This window comes from Pelobates fuscus, chromosome 2 (assembly GCF_036172605.1).
Source record: "Pelobates fuscus isolate aPelFus1 chromosome 2, aPelFus1.pri, whole genome shotgun sequence".
NCBI classification, from domain to species: domain Eukaryota; kingdom Metazoa; phylum Chordata; class Amphibia; order Anura; family Pelobatidae; genus Pelobates; species Pelobates fuscus.
The window spans coordinates 304110479-304123601 of record NC_086318.1 but is presented as its reverse complement, the minus strand read 5'-3'; the positions used below and the strand labels follow the sequence as shown (position 1 = coordinate 304123601).

The following is a 13123-nucleotide window of genomic DNA, read 5'->3' as shown; positions in this document are numbered from 1 at the left end:
TAAAGAAGTAGTGAAAGGATTTGTCTTTCAGTCTCGGTGTTTTTAAGGTGTATTCAGAACCTCACAATTGTATTATTTTTCCAGTAAAAAAGTACACTTTTTACGGTTATATTTAGTTTTATATATTATTATTATTATTGCCATTTATATGGCGCCAACAGATTCCTTAGCGCTTTACAATATTATAAAAGCGGGGATTTAACTATAAATAGGACAATTACAAGAAACTTACAGGAACAATATATATATATATATATATATATATATATATATATATATATATATATATATATATATACATATATATATATATATAGAACATACTTTTCACTGAATTGTTCCTACTAACCTGATGTCTTGAATTCTGCTGGGTCTGAAAAACCTGTAGCTTCAGTCCAAAAAGCAACAACAGCGCGTACATGGTAATACGTGTTGGGTACCATTCCAGTCAACGTGCAGGTATGGAAAGCTTCATCTGTGCAAGATGTGCTCAGTGGTAGAACCCAATCTCTTCCTTTCAGCTAGTTATAAAGAAGCAGCCAATCAATATATATGATATGTGATACTTAATACAAGTCTGCATGGTCAAGTCTTCTAAGACCTACTCTTTTCTAAATTTTTATAAAATCCATTGTGCGTTCAGTTTAAAAGTGAATCAAGGCTTCATTATATTGAGATTTATTTTGTCTATAATATTTTTTAAGATGTTCCAAGGTTTAGGAACCCAATCTCTTCCTTTTAGCTAGTTATAAAGAAGCAACCAATCAATATATATGATATGTGATACTAATTATATAAAAAGTCTGCATGGTTAAGTCTTCTAAGACCTACTCTTTTCTAAATTTTTATAAAATCCATTGTGCGTTCAGTTAAAAAGTTAATCAAGGCTTCATTATATTGAGATTTATTTTGTCTATATTATTTTTTAAGATGTTCCAAGGTTTAGGAACATAATACAATTATGTAATTCTAATATAGCATATTATCAGAAACCAACTATAGTAGCAGATATAAAAAATATAGCATATGAAGTTTTGAAAAACAAAGGGATGAGAGTGTGGGTTGGTGTCATCTATAAGCAATCTTTTAAGCAAATCTGAGAAGGCAATGCTACGGTGGTAGATGTAGGGGCAGAACTAGAGGAGCAGGTACAATGTGAGGAAAGAAAGGGCTGTTTGCTACCTTGGTACTTTAATTATTAAGCTAATTTAATTTGTTTGCAAAATTATAAACATGTGGTGTGTCCATGAACTACATAAAGTGTATGTGTACTGCATTATGTGTATGTCTGTGTACTGCTTGGAGTGTGTCTGAACTGCATAGAATGGAGCCCAGCACTTTAGGAGCTAGAATAGGGCCCTTCTGCAATATGTGGATAGCAAAAAGAATGAGAGGATCTATCTGTGGGAAAGAAGTAGTTAATTGGAAGAGGAATGTGCCCATTTATTTGGGAGGAGGTTAATTGGCAGTGGAATGCACCAAACTAAATCAAGAAGTGCTAATCTAATTTGGTAATAGTGAGGGTTCATAGGCAGGTAAATATAGCACAATCTAATATGAACAGGGAGAGGGTTATTCATCATGAACACGTGGCAGTCTAAATTGGGGAAGGAGAGGGTGACTGTGACTGGCATGGGTATTTAGGGTTGGTTATTTGGCAGTGAAAAGTGGGAATATTTTTTGAGAAATAGAGGTTAGGTGTCTGGAGTGGTAGGGCCGGGGTCCCAAATAATAATCTTACACCAGGGCTCTCTGTTAATTAGTTCCTCTACTGGGTATATGGGTAATTTTAATATTTGGAATTGTATATTTCACAAAACACTGGGACATTAGCACCATGTTAAAAATAAAATGAGTATATATACATATAACCAATGCAATCCGAACTTAAAGGGACACTATAGTCACCTGAACAACTTTAGCTTAATGAAGCAGTTTTGGTGTATAGAACATGCCCCTGCAGCCGCACTGCTCAATCCTCTGCCATTTAGGAGTTTAATCCCTTTGTTTATGAACCCTAGTCACACCTCCCTGCATGTGACTTGCACAGCCTTCCATAAACACTTCCTGTAAAGAGAGCCCTATTTAGGCTTTCTTTATTGCAAGTTCTGTTTCATTAAGATTTTCTTATCCCCTGCTATGCTAATAGTTTGCCAGACCCTGCAAGAGCCTCCTGTATTTGATTAAAGTTCAATTTAGAGATTGAGATACAATTATTTAAGGTAAATTACATCTGTTTGAAAGTGAAACCAGTTTTTTTTCATGCAGGCTCTGTCAATCATAGCCAGGGGAGGTGTGGCTAGGGCTGCATAAACAGAAACAAAGTGATTTAACTCCTAAATGACAGTGAATTGAGCAGTGAAATTGCAGGGGAATGATCTATATACTAAAACTGCTTTATTTAGCTAAAGTAAGTTAGGTGACTATATTGTTCCTTTAATAAAGTAGAATTCCTATCTTTAAGACACATAAATAGATATACCTCTTTTATTTCAAAATAGTAGTTAGTTATGGCTTCCTCTGGAGATCTCCATTGCAAAACTAAGCTGGTGTTTCCGGGGACAATATTTTTAGGTACGCCTGGAACTGCAAATGTTGTGGCATAAACAGGAGCACTTTCACTGAACCAGTTTTCATATGGGTGAAATGCAAGAACCTAAAACAGCAATAATAATATTATTACCATCTGCATTTATATAGCACCAACGTTTACCACATTGCTGTATAATATTATAAAGGGGGAAATTTAACAAATAAGACAATTATAAACCGTTACAGGAACAATAAGTTGTTGAGGACCCTGCTCAAATGAGCTTACAACATAGATGATGTTACGCTGATAGAAACTGGAGCATGCACTGTTGAAATAGAAATGCACAGGCAGATAACATTTTCAAATGATCAACTTATCATAATATTTGAAAATGTCAGCACATTTCTTGTATAAAAGGCTATAATAGTTCCAACTTCCATTAATATTAAGTGCTATTCCACAGCAGCCAGAACTATCAACAAAATGGCATGGTCATACAAATGTCATAACAGAATTACCTTGAACTGATAATTTGTTCCACCACGCAGACCAGTGAAAGACCATGCAAGTTGTTCATCTGGGAATTCATCTTCCCTCCAAGGAGCAATAGGATTTGGAAACAAAAGGTTTGATGTGATCTGGTATCGTATAGATGCTAGTGGACCATTTGGCTCATGAGGGTATGTCCATGTTATATTAAGTAAACTATCAGACAAAACTGTTATCACCACAGTATCCACTGCTTCTGGAACTGATCAAATCAAAAAGAAACTGTGTAAGAACATAACATTCTATAAAGATATTACATTATTGATGTATTCATAGCTTAAAGGGTACCATAACCACGACAGTTCACCAAAGTGGTAACAATTTGTGGCAAACAATTTAGAAACAGTAAAATGTCACCAGAGAACTTCTGGCATCATATCAACAACAGTGGGTTGTAGTGGTTATGTGGTGGAATCTCGGTAAAAATAAATTTAGTAGGCCGAGATTACCACGTGGCATGTGTACGTGCATATGCTGACGTATCGATCAGTTGGTTGCACGAGGCAAGATACGATCAGTAGTGTACGGAGCATGTGCAAGAATACAGGATATAGTATTCCCCTCCTCCATTGTGCTGGACAGGCCATGCGGTCAAGCAGGAAGTTAATTCTTATTTGTATTGATTGGTCAAGAGAATGTGCGGGTGGAGCTTAATATGGGAGGAGTTATATGTCTATATAAGGAGCCTGCACTATTGTCCGGGGCTCAGAACTTGCTGTATTTTGGTGACATTAGTCCCTCTGAGTCCCGATCGGTGATCCAATAAAGAATCTCTTCCTTCCTGAAGAAACCTGTGTCCATCTCTCTGTGCTTGGCTTCCGTCAGTTTCTCCGGTATCATTTGGTGCATTGGCCGGGAAGCTCATCGTTCAACGGTAGCTGAGAGGCAGAGGCGTGAGACGGTCTATCTTTGCCCACGTTCTCTACGGCTGCACCCCTGAACTTTTGCGTGGACCTCCCTTCGTCTCGGCGCCACTGGTCTGTTGTCCAGGAGATCATCGGCCTCTACGTAAGAAGTGCTGGGGTGTCCCCGTCGATGAGTGTGAACTAAGGTTCAGGAACGAGGAGGTAAGACAACTGCTGTTTTAGACGGCAGACCCACTAGGGGTATACCGATTGTGCGGTAGGCCCAAAAGGGGTTTAAATCTGTGTATGGAATCTGCCCCCTCTGTCGGAGGGAAGGAGCGAAGGCGCACCGCTCAATCGAACGCTCTTTAGTAAGACCGTTTGATTTGGTTTGGAGTCAGGCGGGGTTCTGTGTAAATAGCCCTAGCCGGACACCGGTGTCTTGTCTAGACTAGCGTTCTAGGGTGTATATTTTGTTCGCTAGGTCGGAGGGACCGGGAGACTAAGCGGCGTCTGTGTAAATTCGGTTCGCTAGATCTCAACCTATCTTGGCTAAGTGGGAAGGCGTGTAAATTTGGAACCCACTAGATTTTTGATAGAGTAAATAGACTAAAAGGGTGCTGTTGTAAATTCCGCCCTCTAGTTCGCTATATGTGGTGCTTGGGCAGTGTGGCTAACCAAAACGGATGTAGATAGTTTTAGGTAGTCCATTCAAGGTACTGGCCAATAGTTTAGTTGGGATTGTATATGTGTTAAAGATTGTTAGTAAAGTGTATATCTTGTTAGATAGCGCGAGCTCAGCCGTCTAGCGAGAGTGTTAATAGTGTGTTGCTGTATCATAGTGCACGGTACCATAACCCTGTATATTTACTGACACTGTATATAAGTACTAATCATTTTCGTCTATTGCATGTTTAACACCATAACCACTAATAATTGTATTGTGACCTTAAATTGTGCTTTGACCTATGCTAACCGTACTGTAACCGCTATTTGTAAAAGACGATGTTACTGGGGTGTGTTATAGACGGGTAATTCATATATAGAGAATTATAGCGTGGGTGACTGTATAGTTTCGCCAAAGGGCATAATATTGATTATTTAGTGACTGGTGTAACAGCTGTGTGTGTACGGGAATTCCCTGAGTGTTTATTGTGTTATTGTGTACGTTTCACTTGGTAACTGTACCACGTGGTGCTGTTGCCAGAGGAAACGGGTGTGACTGTTGAATAGAACGCGTGCATAGTATTCGTTGTCAACGATGTTCCATTGATAAGTATGGGCGCGTCGGAGTCAACGATTTTGGATCCCTTAGGTTGTATGGTAAAGAATTTTAAAAAGGGATTTAAAACATGTGATTTTGGGGTTAAAATGTCTCCTGTACGTTTGGTTACTTTGTGCACTAGGGAGTGGCCTACTTTGGTTGCGGCATGGCCGCCACGTGGCAGTTTAGATCCAACTCTGGTACAGCGTGTACACGTGGCTGTAGCAGGTAGGCCTGAACTTTCTGGACAGTTTCCATATATTGATTGTTGGAGACAGGCCGTAAACGACTCGCCAAGATGGATTCAGATATGCCACGAGGAGCAATGTCGCCTCATGGTGGCCAGGACTTGTTTGTCCACTAGGACTATGGTTAGGCCCATTTTGGACACGCCCCCTGAGTCCGAGATCCCTTTGCCGCCCCATTACTTCCCTATAGGAAGAGGTGACGCGAGTGCAGGAAGTTCTATACCCCTTCCCTCATTGCCCCCATCCACTTCCGCTTCCTCCTCCAGTACAGAATCCACCCCCCCTCGTATTAAATCTCCCCTTCCGGAACCAGAACCAACCCCCGTTAGATCTGAATATCCTGATTTGGCGCCACTTCAAACTTCCGGTCAAGCTTCTTCTAGCTCGGCTGGGAGTATTCTATTTACCAACTTTTCCCAAAATCAAGCTCCCACATCCTCATGCCTTATTACCCCCCAACTGGAACCTCTAACCGACGCCTCTTCAAGTAGCCCTATACTAACCAGACAACTGACCGGTACCCAACAACTCAAACATTACCAGATGCCCCTTCGTCTGAATCCTGGGTCAGCCTATCTCGATGCCGCAGGGCAAATGGCATATGCTGACCCAGTCTTCGTATATGTCCCGTTCACGACTACCGATCTCTTGAATTGGAAGACCCACAACTCCTCGTACACTGAGAAACCACAAGCTATGACCGATCTGTTCACCTCGATAGTTCAGACACATAATCTGACATGGGCTGATTGCCAGCAGTTATTAATGACATTGTTCAATAATGAGGAAAGGACAAGGATTAACCAAGCGGCCATTAAAGCGCTAGAGGATGAAGCCCGTACTTTAAATCAAGCCAATCCAGCAGCATGGGCCGCAACACATTATCCTAACACCGATCCCGACTGGAATGTTAATGGCGCAGATATGGTTCAACTAAAAGCCTATAGAGACGCTATAATTGCTGGCATGAAAGCCGGAGGGAAGAAAGCTATTAATATGTCGAAGACAGTTGAGGTGATTCAGAAAAGTGATGAAGCGCCCAGTGTCTTTTATGACCGATTATTGGAGGCATACCGCTTGTATACCCCCTTTAATCCGGAAGACGCTGATAATTCCCGAATGGTAAACTCCGCCTTTGTCAGCCAAGCTTACGGAGATATTAAGCGCAAGCTACAGAAGTTAGAAGGGTTTGCAGGAATGTCTATTACCCAACTAATGGAGGTAGCGAATAAAGTATACATGAACAGGGAAACAGAAAGTAAGAAAGAGGAAGAGCGCAAGATGCGTAGAAAGGCAGATATGCTAGCGGTAGCAATCGCAGGCGTAGATAGACGGGGCCCAGATAGAGGCGATAGTAGATGGAATGAGGAACCCCTGAGTAGAAATCAGTGCGCATACTGTAGGGAAGAAGGGCATTGGAGAAGTGAGTGTCCACGAAGGGAACAGTATGAGAGAGACAGACCCAGGGCAGGTTATAGAAACTTTAGAGGCAGAGCGAGAGGTAGAGGAGGCCCCGGAGGGAGCAATGGTATTAGAGGAAGTAATGGGAACAGAGGAAGTGTAAGGGAAGATAGGTACTATCCCGCAGCGCAAAGGTCCCGCGATAGAGAAGGTAGGGACTTTGTAGGATTGTCTGACACGGTCATGGAGGACTATTGATACCGACCGGGCTCCATCCCCCTTGGTCGAGCGGAGCCTATGGTCGATGTATCAATAGGGGGAAAAAGGAGTGCGTTCATGATCGACACTGGTGCTGAACATTTGGTGGTGACTAACCTAGTTGCTCCTCCATCTGGAAGAACTATTACTGTAATAGGAGCAACTGGGAGAAGTGCTGCAAAACCGGTTCTTAAAAGTCGACTCTGTACATTGGGAGGCCACGTAGTAAAACATCAATTCCTTTACATGCCTGAATGTCCAGTATAATTGCTGGGACGTGATATGCTATCCAAATTACAAGCGCAGATTACGTTCCTACCAAATGGAACAACATCCTTAAAGTTTAATGGACCTTCAGGTATTATGACATTATCTGTACCAAAGGAAGAAGAGTGGCAACTGTATACAGTGTTGACTAGCCAAAACCCTAGGAGTGATGAATCCTTATTCAACATACCAGGAGTTTGGGCAGAGAACAACCCACCAGGACTGGCCCGCAATATTCCACCTATTAAAATTGAACTAAAACTTGGGGTTTATCCAGTGAGCCTAAGACAATATCATATTCCGCAGAAGGCTAAGAAGAACATCCAATCTTATCTGGATAAGTTCATACGGTATGGTATCCTAAAATTCTGTACTTCCCCCTGGAACACCCCATTGCTGCCTGTTCAAAAGCCCGGTACAGATGAGTATCGACCTGTGCAGGACTTGAGAGCAGTCAATGATGCGGTTGTTAGTATACATCCAGTTGTGCCCAATCCATATAACCTGCTTGCTTTAATTCCGGGCGGGGCTACTTATTTTACAGTTTTAGACCTCAAAGATGCCTTCTTTTGCCTCCGAATTGCCGCAGAAAGCCAATGTATCTTCGCTTTCCAATGGGAAAACGCTGTGACGGGCTCAAAACGCCAAATGACCTGGACAAGACTGCCCCAAGGGTTTAAAAATTCACCTACCCTATTCGGTTCAGCTCTAAGTCAAGATCTACTGGATTTCGAGTCCATCCCAGGAGAGTGTGTATTGTTACAATATGTAGATGACTTGTTGATAGCAGAAGTTACAAAGGAAATATGTCAGCAAGCAACGCACGATCTACTACACATTCTCTGGAAGGCAGGATACAAGGTGTCTAGAAAGAAGGCTCAGTTGTGTTTGCCAACTGTCAAATATCTGGGATTCCATATCTCTGAAGGTCAAAGAATTATGGGGCCTGAGAGAAAAGAAGCTGTATGTCAAATACCGATACCCAAGAAAAGAAGACAAGTGCGAGAATTCTTGGGGGCAGCAGGCTTCTGTAGGATATGGATTCCCAGCTACGCGATACTGGCAAAACCTCTGTATGCAGCTATCAAGGGTACAGAGCACAACCCCTTCTTATGGACTCAAGAACAGCAAACGGCATTTGTAGATGTGAAGAAGGCTTTGATGAGTGCCCCAGCATTAGGTCTACCTGATCACACACGACCATTCTACCTGTATGTACATGAGCAAAGAAGAATGGCTGTGGGAGTATTGACACAGTACTCGGGATCATGGCAAAGACCTGTTGCCTACATGTCTAAGCAACTGGATGCAGTTGCCAGCGGACTTCCACCTTGTCTAAGAGCCGTAGCTGCAGCCGCCCTGCTAGTAGCTGAAGCCGATAAACTCACTCTGGGTCAAGAACTTTATGTACGAGTCCCACATGCAGTACAGACGTTGTTGGATTACAAAGGAAATCATTGGTTTAGTAATAGCCGTATGACCAAGTATCAAGCAATGTTGTGTGAAAACCCAAGAGTGCATTTAGAAACTGTAAATACCTTAAATCCAGCTACCCTTTTGCCACAACCTACTGAAAGTCAACATGATTGTTTGGAAGTGATGGATGAAGTATTTTCAAGTAGACCAGATCTTCGTGATTTTCCCATCCAGAACCCCGATGTTCAATATTACACCGACGGCAGTAGTTATGTGAAAGAAGGGATCCGCTATGCAGGATATGCAGTAACAACGATAGACAAGGTGATAGAAGCTCGACCACTGGCAAAAGGAACATCAGCACAAAAGGCAGAATTGATAGCACTGACACGAGCGTTACAATTGGCTGAAGGTTTAAGAGTGAACATCTACACGGACTCCAAGTATGCGTTTTTAACCACTCATGTCCACGGAGCTTTGTATAAAGAAAGAGGACTATTGAATTCAGAAGGCAAAGAAATCAAGTACGCAGCTGAAATCCTACAACTATTGGAAGCAGTGTGGGAGCCGAAAGAAGTCGGTATTATACATTGTCGAGCGCATCTGAGAGGAGATGGTGATGTAACCAAAGGAAATCGGATGGCAGATAGTGCAGCTAAGCGTGCCGCTGAATCGGGAAGACAGGAGTATGTGGAGCATATAGCTGCTCTTATAACAACTCCACTGTCTCAATGGACTCCAGTTTATACAGCTCAAGAAGAGGAGTGGTTAAAGACTGAATCTGGAAAGTATTTGGAGAACAGATGGTATCAGTTAGAAGATGGAAGAATAGTAATTCCAGCATCACTAGCGGTAGAAATTGTCCAAAACTATCACAACGGGACACATTCTGGGAGAGACAGTACCGAAGAATCTCTCAGAAAACATTTCTGTATACCAAGATTGTCCAACTTGACTCAAGCCATTGTACGAAGATGTGTAACGTGTGCTAAAAATAATGCAAGGCAAGGACCAGTAAAGCCACCAGGAGTCCAGTTTATGGGGGGACTCCCCATGTCCGATTTACAAATTGACTATACAGTAATGCCTAAATCTGGTGGACATCGCTACCTACTGGTAGTTGTGTGTACCTATTCAGGCTGGGTAGAAGCATGTCCTACTCGTACGGAGAAAGCAGGAGAAGTTGTGAGATTCCTGCTACGAGAAATAATACCCCGATATGGACTACCCTGCTCTATAGGATCGGACAATGGTCCAGCTTTTGTTCATCAGTGCCTACAACAACTGACTCATATGCTTGGTATAAAGTGGAGGCTTCATATGGCATATAGACCCCAGAGTTCTGGTAAGGTAGAGAGAATGAATAGAACTATTAAGAATCAGTTGGCTAAAATGTGTCAGGAAACCCAACTTAAGTGGAACGTTCTCTTGCCCATAGCTCTATTGCGAATCCGCAGTACACCTACCAGAAGGATGGGCCTCTCTCCTTTTCAAATCATGTATGGGCGACCACCTCCCGTACTTGGTAACTTAAGGGGGGATTTGAGTCAGTTGGGAGAAGGAATTACCCGGCAGCAGGTTGTAGAGTTGGGTAAGACTATGGAGGAGGTACAGAAATGGGTACAAGATAGATTACCTGTGAATATTTATCCCCCAGTTCATAGTTACCACCCAGGAGACCAAGTGTGGATTAAAGAGTGGAATAATGTACCGTTAGGGCCCAAGTGGAGAGGTCCTTATGTTGTTCTTTTGTCTACCCCTACAGCGATAAAAGTAGCCGAAGTGACTCCGTGGATACATCACTCCAGGGTTAAACCAGCAGCAGTCGATTCTTGGCAAGCTACAGCAGATCCAGAGAATCCCTGCAAGATCCGGTTAAAGCGCACGACTCAGTTGGAGTGACGAGGAACCTTGTGGATTACAAATTTTATTGTTTCAGAGATTTGGTAAGTGAGTGAGAAGGCCATAATAAAGCCTGTCCGCTCACCAACAAGTGTATAAGTCAGGAAAAGTCTCGAAGGGACCCCTGTGAAGACGAGCAGAACTCCATTCCCTGCAGCCCTTACATCCTGGAAGCTGAGGTGCCTTCGCACGGACGAAGACTGAGGATGACGACGAAAGATGTGTTCTTAATAATGTTTTTATATGTGTATTTTTATATTCAGGAAGGTAGAGGTACCGACACTCCTAGCTGTGAGGTATGCATTAAGACTACAAGAACAGGTAACCATATTTCCCAGACCCTAATTTGGCATTCGCAATACGAGTGTAAAGGAGATGTATCAAGATGTAGATAATTAAATATAGAATATAGTGTGTGCCATTTAGGAGTAGGAGAACCTAGGTGCTTCAGTCCAGAGTATCAACCCCGTACAATTTGGTTGACTCTCAGGAATGGAGATCCTCAGGGGACCCTAATTAACAAAACGGTGTTAGAATCCGTATATTCTTCAGGTGTTCTGCTATTTGATGCGTGTAAGGCGATATCAAGTGGTAGAAAGCCGTGGAATGTATGTGAGGATCTTAGATGGGAGAGAACGTATGGGTCTAACGATAAATATATTTGTCCCAGTAGTAAAAATAAGTATGTGAGCCCTAGATGCCCAAATAGAGATTATAACTTTTGCCCATATTGGTCTTGTGTGGGGTGGGCAACTTGGGGACAGACAGTAGACAAGGACATGATTGTGACTAAGTTGCCTACCAGTCCATATTGTAAGTCTATGGAATGCAATCCAGTCCATATACTTATAAATAACCCCGACAAGTTCTTAGATAAATATGGTAATTTATTTGGGTTTCAAATATATGGGACGGGTTTAGATCCTGGGACAGTATTGTTTATAGGGATAGAGACTGATACGGTATCCTCTCAAACTCATCAAGTATACCATTCCTTTTATGAAGAGATGAGCATAGATAATAAGATCCCCAATAATGCTAAAAACCTGTTCATTGATTTAGCTGAAAGTATTGCCGGTAGTCTTAATGTTACCAACTGCTATGTGTGTGGAGGTACTAACATGGGAGACCAATGGCCTTGGAAAGCAAAGGAGGTAATGTCTGGTTCTGAGGCAGTTGACCAATTAATATCTTCACAAGCCGATTATCATATGAGTGTTAGAGGTAAATATGAGTGGAGATTAAAGACCTCCATCATAGGTTATGTTTGCATAGCGAGGAAAGGAATGATGTATAATACTTCCGTAGGAGAATTAACTTGTCTAGGGCAAAAAGCTTATGATGATGATACAAAGAATACAACTTGGTGGTCGGCTTCAAATGTCTCAGAACCATCTAACCCGTTTGCTAGATACGCCAATTTAAAGGATGTGTGGTTTGATCTATCCATCACATCTAACTGGAGAGCCCCAGCAAATTTGTACTGGATCTGTGGTAAGAAAGCCTATTCGGAGTTGCCACAGGACTGGGAAGGGGCATGTGTGTTGGGTATGCTCAAACCATCCTTCTTCTTGTTACCTATTGAAACAGGTGAGACTTTAGGTGTTTAAGTGTATGATGTGAATCATAGGAAGAAAAGGGGACCCATAGAGATAGGTACCTGGGAAGATAATGAGTGGCCTCCCCAGCGTATTATAGATTACTATGGGCCAGCCACGTGGGCAGAGGATGGTACCTTTGGTTATAGAACCCCAATTTACATGCTCAACCGTATTATAAGATTACAGGCAGTGGTTGAGATCATTACTAACGAGACATCACAAGCGCTCAATCTTCTAGCGAAGCATAATACCAGGATGAGGACAGCAGTATACCAAAATAGATTAGCCTTGGATTACCTTTTGGCAGTAGAGGGAGGTGTATGTGGGAAGTTTAACCTGAGCAATTGCTGTCTTCAAATAGATGACGAAGGGCAAGCAATAGCTGAGCTTACTAGCCATATGGTTAAACTAGCGCATGTGCCTACTCAGGTATGGAAAGGGTACAATCCAAGTAGTTGGTTTGGTAGCTGGTATGAGTGGTTTGGAGGGCTTAAGGCAGTGGTAGGTGGAGTCCTACTGATTTTAATGTTGTGTCTACTCCTGCCATGTCTTATACCCTTAGTAGTTAGGTCTGTGCAAAGCCTGATAGAAAATATAGCAGAGAGGAAGGCTGCTGCACAGATAATGGCAATTTATAAATATAAGGCTCTAGATCAGGGAGAACCAATGCAGGAAGATGAGTGTTGAAGATTCACATCATAGATAAGTCTGGTCTGGTTCAAGGTAACTTGCGGTGTATGCAAACCAAGGTTAAGTGATGCCTCAAGTAATTGTGAAATATCAAGAGGTATCAAAGGGGGGAATGTGGTGGAATCTCGGTAAAAATAAATTTAGTAGGC

General features: G+C 42.2%; 1 protein-coding gene across 1 annotated transcript in view; it reads right to left on the bottom strand.

The window, feature by feature from the left end:
• ROS1 (ROS proto-oncogene 1, receptor tyrosine kinase) overlaps positions 1-13123 on the bottom strand; it is a 295800-nt gene that overhangs the window by 119618 nt on the left and 163059 nt on the right. Inside the window, exons 27-29 of the mRNA XM_063441784.1 lie at positions 3052-3284; positions 2483-2656; positions 350-521 (exon numbers count right to left, since the gene is read on the bottom strand). Of these exons, the coding sequence (XP_063297854.1) occupies positions 350-521; positions 2483-2656; positions 3052-3284 (579 nt within the window). The remainder of the gene's footprint in view (positions 1-349; positions 522-2482; positions 2657-3051; positions 3285-13123) is intronic.